This window comes from Penicillium verhagenii, assembly GCF_028828195.1.
Source record: "Penicillium verhagenii strain IBT 33310 chromosome Unknown utg000005l_segment0_segment0, whole genome shotgun sequence".
Lineage (NCBI taxonomy): Eukaryota > Fungi > Ascomycota > Eurotiomycetes > Eurotiales > Aspergillaceae > Penicillium > Penicillium verhagenii.
The window spans coordinates 4754900-4780394 of record NW_026643169.1 but is presented as its reverse complement, the minus strand read 5'-3'; the positions used below and the strand labels follow the sequence as shown (position 1 = coordinate 4780394).

Genomic DNA, 25495 nt, shown 5'->3' with positions numbered 1-25495 from the left:
AGATCGGGTCCAAAAGTGGTAATATTGGTCATGTATTGTCACCAGGTGCGAGAGATTGCACCAAATGGCGGCAAATCCAGCCAAACCCAGCCAAATCTACCCCTTCCGCTCCTACTGATTCTGGTGTAATCCGGTCACACGGTGTACCAATTCTGGACGCGAGGCCCTCACCTCTTTTCCCCCCCTGTGTCTCTTCTACGGCTGCGAACCTTTTTTTTTTTCTGATTTGGGTCTTATTCAGAGAAATTAAACGAGATGAAATCCACTCGCCTCAACATCCCTTCTTTTCCCTCCCCGCCACTCTCATCCTATCCCCCCATTACCTTCCCCTCCTCCCTACTTATGGTCTCGTCCGCATTCACAATCGACACTTTTGCCTCACTTTGAAGCATTAATTCGTTTTCCCCCAAAAACCCTCCATCTTCCGGGCGGTGGAAACACCCACGTCACAATCACCGCCCCTAACAACCTCCTGATCCTCCCCAATCTGTTCACCACCACGAGGACGCGGTCAAACTTCCCAACTTTCAACCACCATCGCTCTTCATCATGCCTCCCGCCGGCTCTACTACAAACGGTCGCTCCAATCGCGCCAGTACCTCTAAAGTCACCCCTAGCTCCTTGGTGGTGACTTTAAAACTATCTCCAAAGGCCTTACGCCAACTTCTAGGCGAACCCCTCGACGGAAACTCCCCTGATGTCAACCTCGACAAGTCCGCAGATCGCGCCTCGCCGGCCTCCTCTGCCGAAGTCCCTGCCGTCCGTCCTTCCTCTGCCGACAATGGATCTGATGTGGATGCCGCCTCAACACCTGCTGCTGGCGCAACTCCAGGAGACACCCCGCAGCGGAAGGGAGTCCCGGGTCCTAAGCCGGGCAACAAACGATCAAACGGACAAAGCGATGCCGCGTCGCGTTCAAGGGGAAGACCTGGGCCCAAGAAGAAACCCCGACTGTATGTTTGGAACCCACGAGGGATTTGGAATGATCGGAATGCTAATACAATGCTTTTATATAGTGATGAAGGTGGCGGCGACGCTGGTAAGCCAGCAGCTAACCACCGCATTGGCCCCAAGGCCAATACAGGTGCTATAAATGCTGGTTTGCGTGCCCTTGACCGTACCGGCGCTCCATGTCGCAAGTGGGACCGACAGCCTCTGAAACTGCGCAGTTTCACCGGAGTTGCCTGGGAACTGCCTGCTTGGCACTCCTTCAAAACTGCGCACTTGGATTCCGAGTTGAACAAAGATGGCATTCTTGAAAGCGGCGACAGTGACAGCAAACCCACTCTGGCGGTCCCAGGCCCCGACACCCTCAATGGCAGCAGTGCTGTTCCAAGTGAGAAGAGCACCGGTGACGGCGACGGTGATGTCACCCCTGCCCCGTCCACCATGGTAGCACCCTCATCTCCAGCGATTGCCATGGCGGCATAAAAGCCCTGGATTGTACATTAACTTCTGCCTTGTTTTCTTTTACCTTGTTTTTGTTTCCCCTTTGTTTCCTTTACGATCATGTCTCTGGGTTGGGTTTCTAGGCTTGGCGTCTTGAGTGATTTCATGGTGTTTGCTTTTATTTTCTGTATGGGTTAGGGTCGTATATCGCGTCACCCTAGGAACTGATAGGGTTGGGTCATCTCTAGGTTTATCGGGCTTCATCTGGCTTCATCTGGCTTCTTTCTTGTATTATACAATATTTGCATTTTCTTCTTTTCTTCTTTTCTTCTTCCCTTCTTTCTTTCCTTGTCTTTTTTTATGTTGTTTTACATGTACCTTGTGCTTCTCGACTGGGTTAGAATCAGTGCTAGTTTTGGCTGTTGACCTTCGGATAGGACCAGTTGACCATAGCGCCGCCTTCTCTTCCCAATAAAAGTCCAAATTTGATTCAAGGCTATTTATTTACAGCTTGTATCCTATATCTAAAAACAAGTGGTGTTGGATCTGGAAATCTCAAGTGCTCCTTATCTAAGATACATACTAGTGAATTCGCTTGCTAAGTTCACGGGCTTCTCCGGGTAGCAGTTGTGTGATTTATAGTTATAGTTCCGTCCACGATTCTAAGACTCTGCGCTGAATAGGTAACCAAGGTCGTACACAGAAAACCATTCTAGGTCGAACCTGGGCTAAGATAACAGGTATCATTTCACTAGATCAAAATAATAACTGTTTTTAAGTGTTGTATGCGCCTAAGAAAAAGGCCTCGTGACAGTTTCTTTCCAATCACCTCTTCCCTCCCCTCTTTTTCCTGTTTCAAGACATCCCGGAATCTTCCCCGCAAATCCCGATAAGTTGATTGTTGTCTTGTGTTCGACCAGAATACTTACATTTGTGATTTCAGACTAGGGATTTTTGTTTTGTTTTGCTTCTCTTGGACTGGTTTGATTCCACATTGCTGTGTTGCGGCCTCTTCGCTGTTTTCGGTCACCCAGATGACCCGCTGGTCACGCAACAGTCAGCAAGAGATCCTTTAGCGCGACGGTCGGCGAAGCGGGGAACAAGAAAAAAAGAGAGGAATAGAGGAGGAGGGAGGCAGAATAAGAATCTATAGGATTCAAAGGAGCTGCACGGACGAATAAAAGAGACTATTCGCAGTTTGTTAAGGGAAAAACCAGTGGGAGAGAGAGAAGCATAGCGCCGCCCCGTCATCCATTGGGGGTGACCCGCACGCCCACCATGGGTGATGTTCCTTTCCCCGGTGGAGCTCCTCGAGCTCCAGGATACGGTATCGGCCAACGTCGCTCTTCATACGCCTCCGTCGTGTCAGGCAACGCATTCTCTCCCCCAAATTCCACTTCATTCTCTCATCTGCTCAACTCTAATCCCATCTCCTCCTACCCGCCACCTTCCCCCTCCGAAGGCCATCTCCACCGGGCCTTGTCCGGCTTGAATGCCGCAGATATGCACCTCAACCCGGCCTCAAGGTCCACTACCTCCCCGGACTCCCTCCCTCCTCATTCTCGTAAATATGCTGGGATCGTGCGCTCGACAGACTTTACACACAACCTCACCATGACTGATACTCCGCCGTTCTTGACTCCTTCCTATCTCCGCGACTCCACATACATCTCCCGCCTTGACGCTGTCCATCGAGCCAAAGTGGCCGCCCGGCAGCGAGATCTATCCTCATCGAATCCCAGCTCGAATCCTCCCCTCTCAGCCTCTTCCAGCCATGTCAACCTTCACCGCATGGCCCCGTCCCACCGCGGTATGACGTATGATCTCATCGAGAAAGAACCCCCGACGATTACCGAAAACAACATCAGCCCACTCCCCACGCAGTGGAGCTCCTCGGACAAATACAACGGTCTGGAATTGTCACCTGATGGCTATGATGTGCGGTACGCTGGTCCTGTCCACAAACATGACCACGAGGCTGCCGCGTTGCGGGCCGACAACCCAATGCCACCCCAGTGCGGGATTTACTATTTTGAGATAAAGATCGAATCGAAGCCGAAAGAAGGGTATGTACTCTTGAATGATTGAAATGTTTCCACCGGGCATACTGGTATCGATGCTAATGGCTATCATTTTTCACAGCATGATTGGTATAGGTTTCTCCAGTACGAAGGCTTCAGTTGAAAGACTCCCAGGATGGGAGCAGGAATCCTGGGCATACCACGGTGATGATGGAAAATCGTTCTATGGTGAAACTCAAGGACAGGGCAAGCCATATGGACCAACCTTTGGCGTTGGAGACATCGTCGGGTGTGGGGTCAACTTCTCCACCGGCCAGGCCTTCTTCACCAGGAACGGTGTTTTTCTAGGTATGTGACATTTTGAAGATTTTTGGAAGGGTCGAACTAACGGCAAGCTCCAGGATATGCGTTTCGAGAATTGCGCGACGTCAAGCTTTATCCATCTGTTGGGATGAAGAAACAACCTCCGGTGCATTTAAAGGCGAATTTTGGCCAGGAGCCATTCGTATTCGATATCGATGGCATGGTTCGGGTATGTAAGCCCCATGGACCCTTGAAAATTACACAGACTAAATTCTTGCAGCATGAGAAAGTCGCCATAGAATCCCTGATTAACGCGACGAGCACGGACAGCTTACAACCGCCATTAGACGAATCATCATTGCTTCAGGAATTGGTGGCTCAATTTTTGGCTCACGATGGCTACGTAGAGACTGCACGGGCATTTGCCGAAGAGGTTGCTACTGAAACAGCCGCCCTACAGAATGGGCACGATGCGCCCTTGAAGAAATATGAAGTCGAAGAAGATCACGAGGCCATTAATCGGAACAGTAAGTTGATATTGACTAATCACCGGATGTTCAGACAATTGACCTATAACAATAGGGATTCGCGCTGCTATTCTCGATGGCGATATCGACAAAGCTCTGAAGCACACCAAAGCATACTATGCCGCTGTTCTAGAAGATCACCCACATATTCTTTTCAAGCTCCGGTGCCAAAAACTACTAGAAATGCTTCGCCGAGATAACGAGGCCATAACTGCCGCACAAGCCGAAAAATCAGAACCCCGCCGCGCTGCATCTCCAAATCATGACAACGAGCACGCTGTCTTTGACCAGGACATGGAAATAGACGACGGAAACTGGGATGCAGATGGAATGGATACGGAAGACCTTGAGCCTGAATCAGAGCCCGAGCCTGCATCTACATCAACATTTTCGACGGAAGCCCTTATGTATGGTAGGCAACTACGTACGGACTACCCATCCGACGAAAGTGGCGGGGACCAGAAATTGCTTAATGACATCGCTTCACTGTTGGCATATACAAACTCCAATTCTCAACACGGCCATTTACTGGACCCTGCTGGGCGGGCAGTTGTTGCAGAGGAATTGAATTCGGCAATCCTTGGTAAGCTTTTCTTTTCAACATCGCAATCGTGAATTATGCTAACATGGCTAGTCTCCCTTGGGAAATCGTCTTCCGCTGCTTTAGAACGGTTGTATCAGCAAACAGAGGCTCTGGTTAACGAGATCAGTGAAGACGGCGGCGCTGGGGCGTTCATCAATGTTCGGAATTACATCAACGATCGCAATGACGGTTTACTTTAAATCGGCGCTGGGGGTCCTTCGGTTTATTTTTTTTTTGGTTTCTCCTTCCATTTCACATCCCTCTAGACCACGTTCAAGATCATCATGTCTTCGGGTCTGTCTTAGTTTCTCTACTCTGAGCGGGGTTGAATTGGTCTTGACATTATTCATGTTATTCTTCTAAGGTTTTTCTCTCTTCTCGTCAATCATTAGCCAGAATGTTTTATTGATCACTTACTCGAGGGTTTGCTTTTCCTTATTCAACGTTTCTTTTCTCTTCTAAGGTTTTCTTTTCAAATTTTTCTTGCGATTTGTGCCTCATGTTTCCCCTTGAAGCACTTGAATGTTCCTGGTCATATTGATTTTTCTGCAGCGTTGGCTGCTGCTGAATTTGGGGACGGGTACTAGTCCTCGGGTTGGGTTTGATGTGAAACATAATGTTTGAATGAACATTGAAATGGACGGCATGATGTGCTCATCTAATTCTACTAGTAGTCACGGATTCTACATATGCACTAGCAACCTTGGAGCCAGACGGGTGCTGGTGGTTTTGTATAAGCAGTCAGGAGTTCATGCTAGATAATAGATATGTAGCACTCAAGTGCTTGAGTAGTGTCTTCGATTCACATGAACCAAATACATGTATACACCTATTCAATGGATGCTGCCTATGTAGCCTAGTATGTATCTAGATTCTAGACTTCCAAGGTTTTGCTTCTTCCAACTAATCTTTGTGCCTCCAAAATGAATTCAACGATACCCTCAAGCTGGATTTGAGATTGAAGCATCTAAAGCAAACACCGGTTGACATCTATGGATCTACACTGCACCTTTTCATAGTAGTGGATGCTCCCGAGGTCCAGTCTTGAATACCTACTAGAATGGATCGCTTCCCTTGAACCTTGGAAAAAAGAATTATATGGCAATATTGCCTTATTCAATGTTAAGTACCTCGCCTTTGGGAACTTCAATTATCGCCTTTAATTCATTACTACAACTTGGAAGTGAATAATCTACTAGCACGTCATAGGTTAGCCCTAGAGGGTTTGTGTTGCTTAACACTGCAAGGGTTCCAACGTTAGATGTGTCAAGGCACTTTCAAGGAGAATGCAGGTGCACACGTAGAAAAATGAGCGCCTCCCAACACAATTCCTCCGTACAGTCAGAAAAGCCCCTGAGTATCCCTTCTTCAGATATATAACTATAAACAGACCCTCGAGTATATGATGCTTGCTTCTAAGTGGTCGTGGTTTCCGTACGTGGCTTTAATAGCCATTACATAATCACATTACATCAGCGATTCAGCTGATTTCTCCGCTTTCTTGCGCCAGCAACTGTGATATCTGTACCCTGGTCCTTGCACCACTGCGCAGAAAAAGCTGTGCTCTGTGATAGCTCTCATTCAGAGAACTGCCAAAAAAAAAATTCGAATGATTAGTTTGCTCAACTGTTGCTCCCTCAAGGGGTAACATTCTCATACCACCCATGGATTCCCTCCCGCATAGCTCGGGCGGGAACCATTATCCCAGCATTCCGACTCATTCCCGCGGCCCAACTTCTCTGCGCTGCTGCTGTGGTCGTGATGACTGTGCCCTGCTCGAACACAATAATGTCGCTCTCGAGGGTCTGGAGAAAGACCTGGAGACGGCCGCAAAATTAGGTCAGGTACGTTGCATATTTGTCTTTTTATATGTTCGCTGCGATCGTCAGTCTTCAGTCACACCGCTGTGGGGCTTGGTGGTTAGCTGAGCCATGCATGTTTGATACATCATTTCGATTCCATCATTCCAGAGCAAGTGGCTTGCTTTTTTTTTTTTTTTTTTTTTTTTCGGAATGGGCCTTTTTTGTTGCCGAGCTCCTTCATCCGCACTCCCCACATCTCTATCTATACCGGAATAAAGTTTCCAGCCCTTTGTTCAATTCACCTTACTTGTCTTGCTTCTATGGACTCCCTCATATTGAGGTCCCCTGTGCTGTCTCGTTGCGTTGGCGTCCGTCATGACCACCTTATATTCCCACGATGACTCTATTCCACCACACTGTCATGCGTCGTCGTCGCTGACTTTTGCTCTACAGGCTCTCCTCCATCGCCATGAAAGTTATATGGCCGAGGCGGAAGAGGACCGCCAGCGCTTGATCGACAATGTCGACTCGGTTGAGCGCGAAAAACGTCAGGTACAAGCGGAGAATGCACGCATAGTTGAAGAAAACCGCAGTCTTCTGGAACAGCTCGAGGGGTTGAACAAGACTGTCGCCGACTCGGACGACCAGATACAGTCGTTGAGTCTCACTTTGGAAAGAACCCAGGCGGAGCTGCGCAGGTTAACAGTTGCTGCATCGCATGCCGGGGAGCTCGAAACACAGTTAGCTATCATGGAGGTCGAGCAGTCGAGAATGCAGGATAGCCTCATATCTGCTCAGGAAGATGAGCGGTCTGCTGTACAACGTTGGCGCAATGCCGAGAGCGCACTACGGTGCCTCAATGACCAGGTTCAACGGATCGAGACGGAGGCTCGCGAAGAACGCGAGCGACATGAGGACTTGATTCAGCGAATGGAGCGCAAGCGAATCGTGGAACGAGAACTGGACAATGCTGCTGTCAGGCTGAAGGGTGCAGCAGCCGCCTCTGAACTCACCCGCAACTCTGGGACGCATGTGGTTTCACGCTTTGTCAAGGATATCTTGGAAGACAATGCGCATTTGCAGGTTGGCATCACGGAACTGCGTGAAATGCTCGAGAGCTCCAACCAGGAAGTGCAGAATTTGCGGGATCAGGTTCTCTACCACCAACCGCTGGACGGCCTGGACGAAGAGAACAATGGTGAATTTACTCCGACTGCAACACTTTCCGAGGAACTAGAGGCAAAGGAACGTCGTGTCTCCCAAGAATTCCACGTCCACCACCACTACCACACCCCAACATCATCACGCAAAGACAAGGGCTCTCTCAACCGTCGTGTCAAGAAGAAACGGCCTTCCTTGGGAAGTCCTGCCCCCCTGCACTCTGCCGCAATTCACTCCCCTCGGCGATCCATTCATCGCTCCCAGTCGTCGGGGTCATCTATGAATACAATCTTATCACAAACATCCGCCTCTATTCCACCGTCCTCCTCCCGTCGATGGTCTATGCAATCTCCACCGGCAGATTCTTTGGCAAGCTCCCCGCGATCTGCCTTTCGCACCTCGTCGATTTTCGATCGAGGAGATCGTGGATACGATTACTCTCAAGCTACTAGCCCAGATAGCACCGTTTTCTCTTCTCCTCTTACCGATGCCCAACACACCAAAGGCTTTGATCTACCGATCAGGTCGATGAGTGACTTTGAAAAATTTGACCAACCGTCCATGGACGACCCGTCTGGCTTTTTCAATGAGGATAACTACGGTCGACCCGCGTTCTTGGATCTATATGATGGCATGAAAACCCATCATGCTATCCCAGAGGAGTCCGAACCATCATCCTCTGGAATTTATTCTCAATCTATAACAAATGACCCCTCATCAGCTCATGCGGAGGGTATTGCTGGGCTCAATATACCATATACGCCTTCGCTTCGCAAGTCGTCGTCCCACGACAGCCTCCTCTCCGTCGCTGGCATGGACATTCATACTCCTATCAACCGCCAAGCCCGCATGGGTGTCTGGCACCCAGGCATCCGCATTCCTCAACGCCTCATCTCTCCCAGCGTTGGGCTAAGTTCTACACCTCCAATCATATCGGTCGCCACAATCACAGCCGATCGCGCCAAGGGCCCCGAGAAATCCTCTCGCTCTTTACTTGCCTCTATGGCTGCAAGTGCTGGGAACAGCCTTCCCGTAGACTCCGCATCTGTCGTTTCGGCGGACAGTTCCAGCACTGCCTCCACCACAACCCCTGGATCTCGCAAGTCCTCCGCGTTGGGTCGATGGGTTTTGGGTCGGTGGGGGACAGCCCCTGTTTCCGAAGACAAGGATCCTGAGATCGAAGAGCGCATTGCCGCGATTGAATCTGCTTTAATCCCAGAACCCTCATCTTCAGAAACAACATCTACGGCCCCTCCCAGAGTGCCACCTTCAGATGTAGATCATGCATCATCATTCCGCTTCAGGTACCCGGGCGTGAATCAAAAGGGCCCAATCATGGGTCTTCGTCCTCCGCCTGCAGCCCCAGTGACCCTTCAAGTGCAGGGCATTGATGAGAATCTCTTGCGAGAAAGTCTTGCTGAAAGTGGCGAGATGGGCTGATTCTCGTTTACTGGTTACTTTGCTCAGTATTTTGCTCTCCCCCTCGTTTTCATCTTATTCCCGCCCTTCCTTTCCCTCCTACTACCCCATGGTATTTTTAAAGCATTGCATTGGGTGGACTGTCTGCTAGTTTTGCATTGCGTGGTATATACTGTCTTAGTTTGCTGGTTCGGGTGCTTTCCCAGCACCTAAATAGTTCTGGCGTTGTCGACGATACCCTGAAGACGTTCCTTTGATATTTCCTTTTTGTCTAGTTCGCTTGAAGCCTTTCCTGGGACGTGACCACCTTGCAGATATATGGTTTCAAAGAGTGGCAGAGAGTGGCAGAGAGTGGCAGTGGCTACTGTATGTTTACAGACAAACCTCCAAAATCATCAATATCGTATCCTTCATTGTGCCCAAGTCAGACATTCCAGTAATTGATATGGGTATTAAGTCATACAAGTTCATAGCTTCATTATAGTGACTCTCATCCCGGTAAAACTCGATACGTTCGAACCGGGATGTCGGTAGCATGGAAGAACCCAGTCTGTTGATGAGCTGGTGCGGACTCGAATGGCAAGGGCTCAACTTTGAAACCATGGGAATCTGTCCACGATATTAGTTTCTTATATTTGGCCTCTTAAATGGTCTAACTCACCACATCCAGTTGTAAATGCCTGGAACGTAGCTTCATTCCTCAAAGCCACTCCAGTAATAAACTCTTTGACCTGATAGTTTTCAAAGAGATCTCGAAGGGTCGATAGAAGCAATGGAACAATATCCGCATCGTAGACCTGCGGGTTAAATCAGCACATAATTATTGACCAAGAGAAGATGAAAGGGAAATTAGGGATCATACCAAATCTGCACCAAGAGCAATGTCAAAACTCATCTTACCCCCCTCACCCAACTCTTCTTTCCCCTCTAGAGGCGTCCCCCAATCCCAGAAAGCAGGATACATAGGAATCATTTCACCACCCGCAGCCCCCGAGTTCAATCGCACGCACTCCTTCATATTCTCTAGTAGTACAGGCTCCCGGTCCGTCGCAACCACGACTTGTGCACCGAGATGTCGCGCACACAGCAGCGACAGGAACCCCGTTCCTGCGCCAAGCTCGATAACCCTTTTCCCTTGTACGATAGCCTGACCGGTCGGGGACGTAAGGAACGAACCTAGATGAAGCGCCGCTTCCCATGTTCTGTTTCCAGTTGTTCTGCCCGCAAGGAGCACGCCCCGCGATTCAACGGTGATGACAGTCCGGTCTGTCGAAGTACACTTCGGCTGGAGCGGAGCGGTGTATTTAACGTGGGAGAGTTCTGTTGCTGCATCAAGAGGACTGGGTTTTGGTTGAGTAAGGAGGTCACCCCAGGCTGTCATTAATTCATCGAGGATTTCCTGTCGGAAATTGATTGGTTAGTTATCGTGTGTGTTCCTGATGTTCCTGAATAAAGCGGGTATGACGACATGTGGGGTAGCATTTTTTTTTTTTAAAAAAAAAGGATCGGCGCGAACAGATTTCCGCACAGAGGTGAATTCAAATTCGAAAAGGGGTTCATGTTCAGGGTAAACTGTACATGGGGATCATACATCTTCCTCGGGGTTTGCAACGGCACCCTCGATACGGGCGATGAGCAATTTGAGAATGCGAGCCCGATATGTAGCTGGTGGTAGTGGGGTCAAGGATTCATCGAACATGTGCTCGTATAGGGCTGTTTGGACTTCGGGGCGTATGAGGACATTGTCTGGTGGAAGATCCAGATCTGTTGGGTTGACCAGCTGGAAATATTGAGCTGTTGGGATATGAATGATGTCGGCCATGGTTGATTTAGAGAGAAGATGGGGAAGTGGTGGCTGAAAACCCATATCTTCGGTGACGTGCGCAATTACCGGATGTGGCTTAGCGCAGGTCCTATTTTTGGGGAACTATAAAGCAAGGGCAAAATGTTAAGTGGACCTCGAGTAAAGAGCAATTTTTCCTGAATGCTGATTTTATTCAGTGAAGGTCTGAGAAGTACTAGTAGATAGCAGAAGTCAGGATGGGAATGGACTCCTGGACAAGATGGGAGAGGAAGTCTCTGGGGGTGAAAAGGGAAGTGAACATGGGAGAGGGGGAGAGGGGGAGAACTTGAGTATAGACTCTAGAGCATGTGACCTTTGCTACAGCAGTATTACTAAGTACTAAGTACTACCAGTAAGTACACTACTAGTAACTACCAAGTCCTTAGATTGAACAGAGAAGGAGTAATTTGGCTGTGAGCTACTGCCCCTTGCCCTCATGGCCTAGTCGTCCATGAGTACCGCTGATGATCTTCCTGGTTGCGCCCGGATTCGTTCCCCCCTTCCACAAGTGATGGCGTTGGTCACCGAAAGGTGATCGGTTCGATACCGGACAGCATCAAACTGACCTTGGTTATTATAATCGAATCATTGTCAGGGCGACACCATGGGTTAAGCAGAGAGGGTTCCTCGACATCCATGGGGGCTTGAATACAGAGAATGGGGCGTGGTCACACTTGAACCATCGCTAACAAACCAAAGTTTTTTTTTTTTCCCCTTTCTTGTTATTTGATGAAGCTATTCCCAACTCTGTCTTCCTTTCCTCCTTGAAGCTATTTTTATCACAGTTTCCCCACCCTCTCCCGTTATATTTGAAGCTATTCCCAGTCCCCCCCCCTCGATCTCTCCCCCATCCCCCCCCTCCAACTTCATCAGCGTATGTATTCCCATCCCCTCTCACATTCAAATTGTTAATCTTCTCCCCTCCCTTATTTTCCGGATGTGACCTCACGTAATATACTACCTGTCGTTCCCCTCCTCCACATCCCCTCACTCCATTCATGAAGCCATTCCCATCGCCCAATCGTATTCCTTGCTCTATGTTCCCCTCATAATTGCTTACCAGTAGGTAATTAATTTTCTCCACGGATCAATGTTTTTTTTTCTTTTTTTTTCAATCTGTGTTGATTTCGGCTATTATCAGATCTACTTGGCTTCTGTCCTTTTTCCATTTTCTCTTTCCACTACTCACTAGCATTGATTACTCCTAACCTTCAGTAGCAATTCTAACTGATTACTGGAATGAACGATTTTTTTTTCACTCCACAGTTTTTTTCCTCCAAACGGATTCCAAAGGTATACAATGATACTGATGATCTAGAAGCAGTAAGATTAAAGATATTGATAAGCAGATACAACTGATGAGGATACGATGAAAACCGATAAGCGCTTATCAGCCTATAAGTCAGCAGCCCCGTGACCCACCTGACCTAAGCACTTCCCAGAACGGACTAGCGCGTATCCGTAGCCGAGAAACGCACACCACGAAAATTGAAAGTCCATCCACACTCATTCGAATTCCTGCATCACCACTCACCACCAAAATGGCCGACACTCCCGTTACTCTGCGGACTCGCAAGTTCATTCGCAACCCTCTGCTCGGTCGCAAGCAGATGGTCGTGTAAGCGATCCCCCCCTTTTTTCCCATCCTGTCGGTCAGGCGCAAAATGGCAATCCAGGATGAAAAGCAAGGACCCATCGAAATTCGATAAAAAACTCCCCAAAACCATCCGCGCTTCATCGACACGTTCACAACTGGACATGCAAGGATGCAATGGGGGACTTGAATTGTCATGGATTTCACCAATCTTGCCGCACAGACCGACAAGACGATTTTTGAAACTTGCGACTGACTCTGATCTCGTGTAGGGATGTCCTCCACCCCAACCGCCCCAACGTCTCCAAGGATGAGCTCCGCGAGAAGCTGGCCGACCTCTACAAGTCCAACAAGGACCAGGTCTCCGTGTTCGGGTTCCGCACACAGTACGGTGGTGGCAAGTCCACTGGCTTCGCTCTGGTCTACGACTCCGCCGAGGCCCTGAAGAAGTTCGAGCCCCACTACCGTCTCGTTCGCATCGGTGTTGCCGACAAGATCGAGAAGCCTTCCCGCCAGCAGCGTATGTCTCCCCCAATATTTTCCCCCTCAAAAAAGGATCTTTTCTCTCGAGAATCTATCTACCTCCTCGTGAGGTTGCCTCCTTGAAGGCCGACCCTCTATATTGGTCACCCCCACTGACACTACTGATTTACAGGCAAGCAACGCAAGAACCGCTCCAAGAAGTTCCGCGGTACTGCCAAGACGAAGGGCCCCAAGAAGTCCAAGGACTAAGCGTCTCGCCTTCCTTGACTCGATGGATGCGTTCGGTGGCCTGGTGGTTCTGGGAATCTCCTGTATTACATTTTCTATTTTTTGAAATGTAAGCAGTCGTGGTCGATGGGGGATGACACGGAGGCATTAAGATATGAAAAAAAAGACTTTTTTTATTGTGATGTGTGGACTATCTCCCGACTCCCAGAAGAATTGTCGTTTGGTGGTTTTGCCTCCATATGGGAGCCGGGTCTGCTATACCCTGTAGATCTCGGTTCTCTCGAGATCTGATGATCCCTGTTTCAAAAGGCGTCAACGTTGGTTTTCTTTTGTGCTTTGGGTCATCAGCTCGAATCAAAAACGAGGGATATGAGAATCCGGAATGTGGCTGCTGCCCCCGGCATGAATTACATATTTTCTATTTCTGTTCAGCCATGCACGTGCCTGTTCAGCGTAGACGTAGCCATCTGGATGCACATTAGATGTAGATGTACAACTTCCACCGTCTCCATCCTTTCCCCCACACCCCCCCCAATCCTACTAGTAATACGAGGTACGTGCGCCTTCTCCCATCCGGGCATTATGTCAAATGTTCCATTGAGTCCGGGGAAAACCCGCACTTGAAGATATCAAAACTCAAAATATGTTGCTCCACTTTACTACCTCGAGATCCAGACTAGTTAGGTGCTGGCACACCATGTCCTTGAACTTGACCTTGTCCCTGTCTCGGTTCCTGACATGTGCAATGCCCTCTAAATAAAGTCACACAAATCACCCCGGTAAACCTTCATAATCTACCTAGGCAATACCCAGACTAGGTTAGCTTATTCCGGGGAAACCGGGGCAAGACGGGACAGCCGAAAGAGTTCCCCAAACTCAACAGTCTATTCATACACATGCGGCATATATCCCGAGTCCGGATGAGGTTTGGACTAAAAAGCTACTTATGGCGTACAGCACACCATATACGGTATCTAGTACAACAGAGCAAAGGTATATCAATTGGATACTAGTATATACCACCTACCATACAAAACTTGGCCCAAACTGACCAAAGCATCTAGAGATAGGGAACAGAATGAAGATGAGTGATATACTAGATTAATGGAAATCATCAAAAATCCGTACATATGTATCAAATTATATAAAAAAAAAAGGAATTTCATCGGGGCACACCACTTCTAACATTGAAGGTTATATTATATATACTTAGTCCCTTGCTCACAAAAGTACCTAGATAGTCAACCTGGGGTCTTGGGGTTTATCTGGGCCGTACATAAGGTTCCAGATCATGTAGTATTTGAAGATAGGGTTGTACAGGACATTACACAGGGCTGGGGTAGGCGGCTCCAGGGGTTATACGATGTACTAGTAGTTGCACGGTATCCCCAAAACACATGTATTCACTATATTCAAGTATCCTTTGACTTCAATTACCGTGCTCAAATGCTGGCCATGCACGTATCTAGGTATACATAGTAGCGATTGTACACAAATTTTCAATGCTGAGACGTGACTACTGTAGCTTCGAAGACCCTATAGGGAAGTTCCAACATTGAATTCACTGAGATCGACCTATGACCTCTCATACAACATTGAACTCTACGATTCTAGACAAACTCCATTTGGGAAAAAAATTACCTTTGAAGATAAGTATTGAATTATACCAAACTTGATTCATTCTACTGGTTTGTGAGTCCTATCTTGTGCTTAAGTGCTCTTCCTGTGTAATACGTTTTAAAAAATGGATATTCGAGGCGTCAACTGGTACGAGGGGGAAAGAGCAACACTGATACAATGAACCTCAAGTGCTTGAGAGATCGGTGTCATATACATACTACTACATCAACCAATCCTTACATACAAAGGTAGTAGTGAATAGAAAATGGAGCATTCACTTGAATAATTATAAGCGGAATAACATTTGAAGACTTGCTATGAAATATTTCTACCCACGTAGGCAATTATTTGGCTTTATGCAGCCAAGCGGATTCGCAAATCTTAGATCGATAGCGAGATCGATTATGTATACATAGGATTAGTAAATACTACTTGCAATGTTGGATAGTACAACATTACTACTCAAGTGCTATTGGTTATGCAGTAATTTTCAGATATCTAGATACATACCTACCGTTGACATAGTAGTGTGCCCCTTCCAAAGTTGAGACATTGAATAGACCAATTCAGACGATAAAATAGCACCCAGTGCCTCTCAGGTGTCCTTGAGGATTCAAATACTTCGAATGTGCAGTGCACATGAACCTTGGAACAGAATAGACTGTGTGTACTAAGTTTTGATATGGAAAAGTCTTATATACCACTCTAGTATCAGGAATGGTACATTTTGTAGCCATTTAGGAAGTCATTCAGTAACTCCCGAGTCAGGAGAGAGGAAATGGAGGTACGTACGTACCTCAAAAGGTTCATCTACTAGGTATTTTCAAACGTTATGATACATACATTGTACACACGGGGTACATGTGTACATCAATAGGTAGGTACGCTCTGAAATAACTTGAGTACAGACTCGGCCACTATAGTTCATCATTAAGTAGGTTTCGTGGTTCTTCATTATTTGTATCATAATTATCTCGAGCATGGATATCAAAAAGCAAAAGATTCCCACAAATATTGCCAGCCAGACAACCAGATCGCCTCCACTGTTTAAGGAGTTGAAGCAAAGAAAAATGGGCAATCATATCTTCCGTAAGAGCCAAACTATATGGAAAAAAGGCATAAAGAAATCAAAAGTGTGCCAATAAGGAATCGGTGAAGGATAGGTTGTGTTTGTAGAAGTGGTAGAGTAATGTAACAGGGTAGATAGGATCAATAATCAAGACAACGACCTCGGGACCAACTCAAAAATGAAGCAATGATAGCAAGGATAGAGGTAAAAAGACACGGGTCAACAAGTAGCCGCGCATTCAAGGATTAGATATTTGCCGCATCCAGTCAGGACCAAGTTTTTCAGGAAATGAGAAATGCCAAAAATGCCAAAAATGCCCACAGGCAAACAGAACTTTCAGGGTGTCAAAAAAAAAAACGCAAGGGGGGGAATGGGGCCTATCAAAGCATATGCAAGTACACAAGACCAGTAATAAAACCTAAAATCAAACGCACAAGAAGTACAACTGTTTGAAAGACACATGTAAAACCAACAGACAACGCCGACATGGATAAAAGGGCATAAGATGCAGACCCTGGGTTGATCACCATGCGATGTCGGCTGAGACTAGTGTAATGCCCCATGCTCAAATCATTCCCCTAAGATGAGGGGAAATCTAGTAGAGATGAAGATCTTGGACCGGGGATGAATGTGCTCCGATCCGGTCCATCTTGGCCCTCCATGTACCCATCAATTTTTGATCCACGCCGTCACACCAAAATCAAATCCCAAAACAGGCAAATAAAGCAGGAAAGAAAAAAAGTGCAGACAAAGACAAAAGACGAATAAAGAAAATCACCAAAGATGAAGCTAAATCCAACCAAAAAGAAATAAACATAAATATGACGTTTGAAGGAGAGTAAAGACACCGTTAGTAGCCTTGGTTACCCAAAGGCTCAACAGGTGGGCGGTGTACGTTTTCAATCACAGAGCGAGGATACTCAGACAGGGATTCCGAGCCCAGGTTCAGATTGAATGGGAATGCGGTGCCAGGTGTGTCTCGGTGCTGCACACGAGTATAAGGGAGTCCACTGACGAGGGTGCCACTCCCACGGGTCTTGCCCCTTCCCGCGGTGCTGTATCCATACATATCGGAAGAGCATTCACTCGCCAATCGTTGTTGACTGGCACCGTGATCCCGCGAAGAGCTGCGACCTAATCTTGTGGTAGGGATAGGTGGGTATTCGGAGTCCAATTCGAGAACGGGGTAAACAGGGTTCCCGTTTATTGTGGATGGCGCTGCTGCTGAGGTTGTGTCTTCGGCTGTGGTAGGCATAGGCAGATAAGGGAACAGCATCTCGGGAGTGGTACTGTTAATGCCAACGTATTTGCTCTGGAGAGGTGGACTACCGGTGAAGGGGGCATTGCTTGGAATTGTGTGGGTTGAACTTGGTCTTTGGTCTGGTGAGCCTGTCTGGCGTGGACTCCAGAGTGAGCCTTTGAAGTCTGAAGCATATCCTCCATCTGGTAGGAAGGCTGTTGAGCTGGGTACTTGTGGTCCTCTGGACGTGGGAGTAGGTAGGGTCCGATCTGGGCCTAGAGCATTGTCGGCCGAAGGAATGACAGAAGCGGCCGAGTTGGCTGATGGTAAGTCTAAAGAGATTCCTTGACTAGGAAGCATATAGGCAAATGGAGACTGGCTCATATTGGCCTCTGGATCGGGGTAGAGACTCCCATTGGGGGTTCGGCCTGTGTTGAACATCGATTCCCACGCTTTGGGGCTCCACGGAGCTGGCCCATAGTCCATAAGAGCTCCGGATGGAGCGTATGATGAAGCCTGGGTGTAGTTTATGGGTTGCTCAAACATCTGAGCATCGGCAACACTTATATCAAAATCCGAAGTCCGCTGAAGCGGATATGGAAACGCACCCATACGTGTATGAGGTGATTCCATGGAGAGAATATTTGGCTTGGATGGAGGATTTTGTGGGATCATGCCTAACTGGGGAGACTGCGTAGTTGCTGCGCTCATATGTGGATAAGGCTGCCACCCATTGTTAGTAGGCTTATGAGAAGCCACCACATGAGAGGTCACGTTATGGGAGTTGACCTAAAATCGAAAACATGAGCTCCGAGCCTTTTTTGAGTCTAGTAGACTTGACCTGGTGTTTTGATCGAAGGGGTACTTACTCGGAAGAACTGGCAGTCATTTGCACCAGCACTACGGCAGTTGGAGCATCCCTGGCCATCACCGCCGGCATCACCACTGCACTTGATCTTTCTCTTTCGACACCGTCGACACTAGATGACAAGATTAGAATATCAGAATATGAAACATCCAGGAGTTGCCTGCTCTAGCTACCTACTGCGACTGGAACACGACGTCGTTGAGAGGTTCGCATCTTGCCATCGGCCTCCGTAGGACTCATACAACTGGAGTGATCTCCTAGATCTTGATGGTTCATGCTTCGCATTGAGCGAGACAGTGAAAGTACATCGTGGTGAGACTGGTCGAAACCAGCTTTTTCCGTGTAAAAGGAGCTCATTGCTAGAGGTTCTTAGTAAGATTTCCTTCGAGTCCCCGATTTAAAAAGAAGATTAATCATGCATACCAAGCAGGAAAGTGACAAAAGGAGAAGTCAAAAAGGATCAGAACATAGACAAGTGGGTTTTGAGTAGATGTCAAAGTTGCATGTTTAGAATTCTAGAGCAGAAGAAGGGAAAAGTGAGAACTTGAAAGAGAAGATGTCTCTGGAGGTAGGGCTAGATTTAAGCCTATGTTTGGGTAACAATCGGTGTGATGGTTTAGGTCTCTTTGATCAAATTAGGGCCCCTGGTCAATTTAGAGAATTTGGAGAATTTCAGTCGATTAGATCGATTCAGACTAGCTGTTTTAATATTTGAGCTGTTTCTAGTTTTTTTTGTGTTTTTTTTTTGTTTTTTTATTATTATTTTTATTTACGCATTTCCCACGATGATACAAGTATAGGATAAGTTGGGATGTAGGAATTGCATGAAGTGGAGTGGGGGAAAAAACCAAAAAGAAAAAAAAATCACCAGCAAAAAAAAAACTACCAGGGCATTTCCTGTTTCTACTCATTTTTGTTTTTTTTTTCTCTTTTTATATTCTCTTTCGTTTTTTTCCCTACTCTACTTGTTGTACCCAGGGGAAATGATATGCACATTTCCGTAGTGCATCCAATCCAGATTCCCCAGTCGATGTGAAAGACCAGCCAGCAGGACTGCCCCCGGCGTTTTAGAGACTTGGTTTCACAAAGTAACGTCACACGGGTCATGACCTGATAGCCATGACGAGAACAAGTCCAGACAAGGAGATTAGAGAAGGCCTCTCATCCGCCACAGCAGATTTCAACCTATCAGCCAGGGGGTACCTGTTTCTCCTCCACCACGTTCCCCTAGTCCACAGATAGAGGCTTGTCATGTTTGATAACTCAATAATTTGAGGCTATAGAAATATAGCAGAGGAAGAAGATAGAGGGAAAAATGGAATCAGAAAGAGGAAACAAGGAAACAAGCAGACGACCGACAACGTTTGCCGAACTTCCTGGTGTCGATCCGGGGGAGAGATTCCGGTGGATCGATCATGAAGATCCAGCGAGGAAATGTTTGCTTAGGACCTGGTCGAAACGTTGATTGGTGTGGCGTCCGTACAAAATGGAGGGGGCTAGGGCCTTTCTTTTCAGATGCATCAAACAGGGCGTTAAACAGTCCGAACTGGGGGGCCCGGGACGTTGAGCCAAGCGGGGGCCACACGATGATTGGAAGTTCTCACCCCCCTAAAGCTTCTCAGAATACATCATCTTTGCGACAAACGCGCACACAGTCAAGAAAAATTTCATTCTTTCAGGTTGCCCCATGTCTCAGACCCATGGGAGACGCAGTAAATGTCTCAATCCATAAGATAAGATGCCATGTAGAGATAAATAAAAATAAAAATAAAAATTCAAGAAACAAAACAAGAAAGTGAAGATACAGGGAAAAAAAAGAAAAGAAAACATTTGACACCTATCAATTTGATCAGCCGGCGCTAGCACATACTAGGGTTAGGTGGACCCAGTAAAGCGCGCGCCATACTTCGTAAAGTGAAAGACCGTGCCAGGATCCATGGCCTTAAGGTTGCGTCTTGATCGCCAACATGGATTGAGTAGATCCGCTTGGATGCTGTTAGCGCTTCCGCGCGCCGCAGCTAGATGGAAATGGTAAGGTCAGAAAAAGCAACATCGGCCAGAAAATTGAGAACTGCCGGATCTATAGGGTCTGGAATCGCCCGGGGGGCAACGAAATCTGAATGTCCCGAGCTCAAAAGGGGAAAGGGGGATGAATTGAAAGCCCGCGCCTATGGTGCAGGAAATCCCGGGAATTTTTCTTTCTAGGATACTAGGATAATGAGGTCAAAGTCATTTCACAGGTGGGAAATGATCCTCGGTCCTTCCGTATAGGGTCACTTTCATTCTGGATATCATAGGTATCTCGCGTGAATCTGGAGGGAAATAGGAAGTTGAAGCTAGAAGAAGAAGGAAAGAAACTTCCTCATTCTTCTGAGTTTCAAATACCCGGAGCCGCTAGAGATGAAGAGTCAATGGGCGGAGTTGTCCTAAACAACTCCGGGTCTGACATTGCACAACATAGAGTAGAGTCAGGAGAGACAAATCGGGCTAAACCAGCTGACTCCGGCTTGACTCGCCAGGAACGTTGAAATCGAAACTAGCCTCTGCACTAGGGGGATACCTTGCACCGGGGCACTATCCCCCTGTTTGCGACAAGCCCTTCTTGTTTCTTCAAGTTTGAGTTATTTTAGTTTTGCTGGAACTTTTCTTTTTCCTTCTTCTGCGTCTGGCCTAAAATGGAAGAGCCTCGTTCATGATCGTCCCCCCTCCACGTGTGGACGCTGGGGTTGAAGATGATAGATTGTCGATGTCGCGATCCTCTTTTTTTTTTTTCAACTCTGCAGGAGGCCGCCCGTTTTGGCCCCCCCCCCCACCGTTTTCTGTCGTGGAACAAGTCATCCGAGGGTTATTCAGAGAAGGCCATTGCGTTGACAGGTCGTAGTACTGTGTACGTGAGGGTAGCATCATCCTCTAAAGCCAGACTTCGGGGGAAGAAGGTGAAAGAAAAGAAGTGGTTTTGGAAGACGAAACCCATACTCTGTATCCTTCAGTTCTTTCTGTCTGGGCTGACTGGTGCATAAGTTATTCCGAGGAATCGGTGAGGGGATCTGCAGCAAACAGCTTCAGATCTGCATCTCAATCTGAAAAAGGGTTAGGGGAGCTTGTCCCACTGGGACACTCGGAAGATAGCCCGGTCGATTGTGAAGGCAAAGCCTGTGAGGTTGTACAAAGGAACGCGGGTCGATCATCCGGAGAAGCTATGAATTGTGGCCTGCATGTGGGTCATTTTAGCATCAAAAATCCTCCTAAAACCCTCAAGTTGTACAGGTGAGAGAGAAAAGCAAGCAAAGAGGGAAAAAATTAGGAAAAAATGAGGAAAAAGACAGCAAAAAGAAAAAAGTCGATGCATGTCCAGTTCCACGTTTCTGTCTTTACTTCTGATTGGCCCGAGCTCCGTGTCGATCTTTGTCTCCGACTTCCCTCTTTCTGCGACAGCTTCTCTTGCAAAGAAACAAGAAAAAAAAAAACAACCCTGCTCTTTCCCCTCAAATGAGCGCCCTGTTGGAGACTTCCCTGGGTGACATCGTCATTGACCTTTTGGTTGACGAGTCACCCAAGGCCTGTGAGAAGTAAGCGCCCTGGTTCCCTGCCCTGAAGTTGCTTGCCCAGTCCCCAGTCCCCAGTCCCCCTCCAATCCTGTCCAATGTCGTGCCGCATCTAGCTGTGCTGAACAAGAAACTAAGCTTCTTTGTGTTCGTCATAGCTTCCTAAAGCTATGTAAAATCAAGTATTACAATTTCGCCCCCGTCCACAGTGTCCAGAAGAACTTCTCCTTCCAAACCGGCGACCCGCTTGGCCCTGACGCCCCCGAAAGCGATGGCGGATCCTCGATCTGGGGCTTGCTGGACGGCCCATCTAACCGCACCTTTCCAATCGATCTGCCAAAGCTCAAGCACACCGAGCGCGGAATGGTGAGCATGGCAACCGTTCCAGCCACAAACGATCCCGACCAACGCCTCGCCGCCAGCCAGTTCTTAATTACTCTGGGTGACAATTTGGACTACCTAGATGGGAAAGCGGCTATTTTTGGAAAAGTGGTTGAGGGATTTGACGTGTTGGAGAAAATCAATGATTCGTTCATTGATGATCGAGGTCGTCCCTTGAAAGATATTCGTATCCGCCACACAGTCGTCCTGGATGATCCCTTTGAAGATCCATCGGCGCTAGTCGAGCCACCGGAGAGCCCGTTACCGTCCAAAGCACAATTGGCAACGGTGCGGATCGCGGACGATGAAGAATTAGATGATGAGATGGATGAGGATGCCATGGAGAAGTTGCGCCGGGAGCGCGATGCTCGTGCCCAAGCCTTGACCTTGGAGATGGTAGGAGATCTACCATTCGCAGATGTAAAGCCCCCCGAGAATATTCTTTTTGTGTGCAAATTGAATCCAGTAACCCAAGGTATGTCCATACTGGAGGTGTTTGGCTTGTGTTTCCGCGCTTACAAGTTTTTTCTTCTTCTTCAGATGAGGATCTTCAATTGATCTTTAGTCGATTTGGAGTCATTCTATCCTGCGAGGTGATTCGAGATAAGCGTACTGGGGATAGCTTGCAGTACGCATTTATTGAATTCGACAACCAAAAAGACTGCGAACAAGCCTACTTTAAGATGCAAGGTGTGCTCATTGATGACCATCGAATCCATGTCGATTTCTCTCAAAGTGTACGTCAGATATGCACCTGAATCCTCATTTCTATACATTTGCTGACATGCAGCTACAGGTTTCTAAGTTGTCAGAGAGCTGGCGCAATTCTACGGTCACCAAGCGCAGGCAGCGAGGCGGATTTGGTGGTGTCGCCGACCTTGAAAAGAAACGCCAGTACCGAGTATCTGATGACCCTCGGGCGGATGGACCCGACGATAGCTACAATATGGTCTTTGATAAAAACAAGCGCCGAGATCGACCAGACGGGCCATCTGGATCATCTGGGCCGCCCGCCGCTCGTGAGGAACGCCGTCGCAGTCCTCCCAGAGATTCATACAGGGACCGACGAGATCAAGACCACCCTCGTCGCCGATCTTCTAGCCGAAGCCCTGACCGAAGGGATCGTCGAGACCGAGACCGCGATCGCTATCGTGACAATCGTGGACGAGATGATCGGTATGACCGTCGACGATGAATGTAGCCTAGTTAAAACACTCCAAATGGATATGGCAAATAGAGCAATGGATATATACCAACATCGAATGGATGATCCACATGTATAAACAATATCTTACTAATATTATCATCAGCCTGCGCCTTGGAAGTGTTCAATCTCAAACATTCAATAGTAGAAAAACCGGGTCGGAAGCTGGCCCCGCCAGCGGGGCACATTCGGAACTGGCAATCCGATGGTCAGGTCTCACTCGGACACTCTTTTGGAGTCAGGTTCCTCTGTCCGTGGCTCCGATTCGTCTAAGACGCTAAAAATAAATCGGTGGGCTAAACCACATGTGGCTTTTAGTTGATCTGTATCCCTAGTTACGGTGTGGACGAAAGCTACAGCTTCACCCCGCGAATTGCAATTTATTTACTTTTCTTCCCGCCACTTTCCCTTTCCACCCTTCTTTCTCCCAACACAACCTTTCTTTCCCTTCCCCACATACTCTTCCTTTGCACATCAATCCAAAAAAAATAATTGACGTACACAATCATGGCTGCTGCAATTAAGGAGACCGTCTCCAACCTGATTGGCAAATTCTCGGGCCCTACCGAGGACGCACCTCGCGAGCCCTCGACTGAAGAATTCCAGTCTCTCAAGGAGAAGTACACCAACGCTGGGCAAGGACAGGTCTTTGCCTTTGCAGAGGAGCTCCCGACCGTCGAGAAGTCCCAGCTCTTCCACCAGCTATCCAACTTTGACCCTACCCGCATTAATGAGCTGGCCAACGTCTCCCTGAACCCTCCCAAGACCGAGCAGACCACCGCCACGGTCGAGCCCCTCCCCGCCTCCGCCACCGCCTCTATCATCGACTCCGACCCCGCTGATCTGCAAAGATGGTTTGATGCAGGTTTGAAGCAGGTTGCCGAGAACAATGTTGCCGTGGTGCTGATGGCCGGTGGTCAGGGTACCCGTCTTGGTAGCTCCGCGCCCAAGGGTTGTTTTGATATCGGTCTGCTGAGCCAGAAGTCGCTGTTCCAACTGCAGGCAGAGCGTATCCAGAAGCTTCAAGAGGTGGCACAGGCGAGCCATGGTGTTCAGTCGGCGATTATCCCCTGGTATGTCATGACCAGTGGACCAACCCGCAAGCCGACTGAGGAATTCTTTGAAAAGAGCAAGTACTTTGGACTTGATAAGAGCAATGTTTTCATTTTCGAGCAAGGTGTGCTTCCTTGCATCTCCAACGAGGGCAAGATTCTGCTCGAGGGCAAGGGCAAGGTATGATGATCTCTTTACCTATCTTTTATAGTCATGCCTACTTTTAGCGACCTGGAATGCTAATACATCACTAAAGGTTGCTGTTGCTCCCGATGGAAACGGTGGAATTTACCAGGGTCTGGTTACCTCTGGAGCTCGCGAGGACATGCGCAAGCGTGGCATCAAGCATATCCACATCTTCGGTGTCGACAACTGCTTGGTCAAGGTGGCCGATCCCATTCTCATCGGTTTCTCTGCCGAAAAGGACGTCGATATTGCCACCAAGGTGGTGCGCAAGCGTGATGCTGCCGAGTCTGTTGGTCTGATCGTGCAGAAGAATGGCAAACCTGATGTCGTCGAGTACTCCGAGATTGACCAGGAGACCCGGGAAGCTCAGGACCCCAAGCAGCCTGAGCTGCTCAAGTTCCGTGCCGCCAACATTGTCAACCACTACTACTCATTCCGCTTCCTTGAATCTATCGAGAACTGGGTCCACAAGCTTCCCCACCACGTGGCCCGCAAGAAGATTCCCTTTGTTAACCCCGAGGACGGTGAGGCTGTCAAGCCTACTAAGCCCAACGGTATCAAGCTGGAGCAGTTCATCTTTGATGTCTTCCCCATGACTCCATTGGACAAGTTCGCTAGCATCGAGGTTCGCCGCGAGGATGAGTTCTCGCCCTTGAAGAACGCCCGTGGCACAGGTGAGGATGACCCGGATACCAGCCGGGCCGATATCATGAAGCAGGGCCAGCGGTGGATCGAAGCTGCCGGCGGTATTGTCATCACCGAGGGTGAGGCATTTGGAGTGGAAGTCTCTCCTCTGATCAGTTACGTATGTTTCATCTCATCTATATACCATGTCATCCAAACAATGCTGACCGTCTCGTCTAGGCTGGTGAGAATCTGGAGTTCCTTTCTGGTCGGGAGATCAAGGCCCCGGCGATTCTTGAGCGGGATGAGTAGATGCCGAAACATTCCTTACGGCTAGAAAATAATGAGAGCA

The 25495-nt window shown here is 48.1% G+C and overlaps 8 protein-coding genes across 8 annotated transcripts; 6 read left to right on the top strand and 2 right to left on the bottom strand.

Moving 5' to 3' along the window:
• Window positions 1-549: 549 nt before the first annotated feature.
• N7466_005279 (uncharacterized protein) lies at window positions 550-1431 on the top strand (the record flags this gene model as incomplete). The annotated part of the gene is made up of 2 exons (XM_057164676.1): window positions 550-953; window positions 1017-1431. The coding sequence occupies 2 exons, from the start codon at window positions 550-552 to the stop codon at window positions 1429-1431; spliced, it is 819 nt and encodes a 272-aa protein (XP_057023357.1).
• A 1236-nt stretch (window positions 1432-2667) lies between these two features.
• N7466_005278 (uncharacterized protein) lies at window positions 2668-5023 on the top strand (the record flags this gene model as incomplete). The annotated part of the gene is made up of 6 exons (XM_057164675.1): window positions 2668-3455; window positions 3532-3758; window positions 3812-3942; window positions 3994-4240; window positions 4296-4823; window positions 4875-5023. The coding sequence occupies 6 exons, from the start codon at window positions 2668-2670 to the stop codon at window positions 5021-5023; spliced, it is 2070 nt and encodes a 689-aa protein (XP_057023356.1).
• Window positions 5024-6487: 1464 nt separating this feature from the next.
• N7466_005277 (uncharacterized protein) lies at window positions 6488-9226 on the top strand (the record flags this gene model as incomplete). Its single annotated transcript, XM_057164674.1, has 2 exons — window positions 6488-6667; window positions 7079-9226. The coding sequence occupies 2 exons, from the start codon at window positions 6488-6490 to the stop codon at window positions 9224-9226; spliced, it is 2328 nt and encodes a 775-aa protein (XP_057023355.1).
• A 469-nt stretch (window positions 9227-9695) lies between these two features.
• N7466_005276 (protein-lysine N-methyltransferase) lies at window positions 9696-11027 on the bottom strand (the record flags this gene model as incomplete). Its single annotated transcript, XM_057164673.1, has 4 exons — window positions 9696-9814; window positions 9867-10002; window positions 10068-10604; window positions 10797-11027. The coding sequence occupies 4 exons, from the start codon at window positions 11025-11027 to the stop codon at window positions 9696-9698; spliced, it is 1023 nt and encodes a 340-aa protein (XP_057023354.1).
• A 1562-nt stretch (window positions 11028-12589) lies between these two features.
• N7466_005275 (40S ribosomal protein eS24) lies at window positions 12590-13374 on the top strand (the record flags this gene model as incomplete). Its single annotated transcript, XM_057164672.1, has 3 exons — window positions 12590-12666; window positions 12915-13162; window positions 13298-13374. The coding sequence occupies 3 exons, from the start codon at window positions 12590-12592 to the stop codon at window positions 13372-13374; spliced, it is 402 nt and encodes a 133-aa protein (XP_057023353.1).
• A 3518-nt stretch (window positions 13375-16892) lies between these two features.
• On the bottom strand, window positions 16893-18507 carry N7466_005274 (uncharacterized protein; the record flags this gene model as incomplete). The annotated part of the gene is made up of 3 exons (XM_057164671.1): window positions 16893-18005; window positions 18152-18262; window positions 18328-18507. 3 exons carry the CDS (start codon window positions 18505-18507, stop codon window positions 16893-16895), a joined length of 1404 nt encoding a protein of 467 aa, XP_057023352.1.
• Window positions 18508-21639: 3132 nt separating this feature from the next.
• N7466_005273 (PPIL4 family peptidylprolyl isomerase) lies at window positions 21640-23271 on the top strand (the record flags this gene model as incomplete). Its single annotated transcript, XM_057164670.1, has 4 exons — window positions 21640-21719; window positions 21854-22551; window positions 22617-22813; window positions 22873-23271. 4 exons carry the CDS (start codon window positions 21640-21642, stop codon window positions 23269-23271), a joined length of 1374 nt encoding a protein of 457 aa, XP_057023351.1.
• A 516-nt stretch (window positions 23272-23787) lies between these two features.
• N7466_005272 (UDP-N-acetylglucosamine diphosphorylase) lies at window positions 23788-25455 on the top strand (the record flags this gene model as incomplete). The annotated part of the gene is made up of 3 exons (XM_057164669.1): window positions 23788-24513; window positions 24590-25324; window positions 25384-25455. The coding sequence occupies 3 exons, from the start codon at window positions 23788-23790 to the stop codon at window positions 25453-25455; spliced, it is 1533 nt and encodes a 510-aa protein (XP_057023350.1).
• Between the last annotated feature and the right edge of the window lie 40 nt (window positions 25456-25495).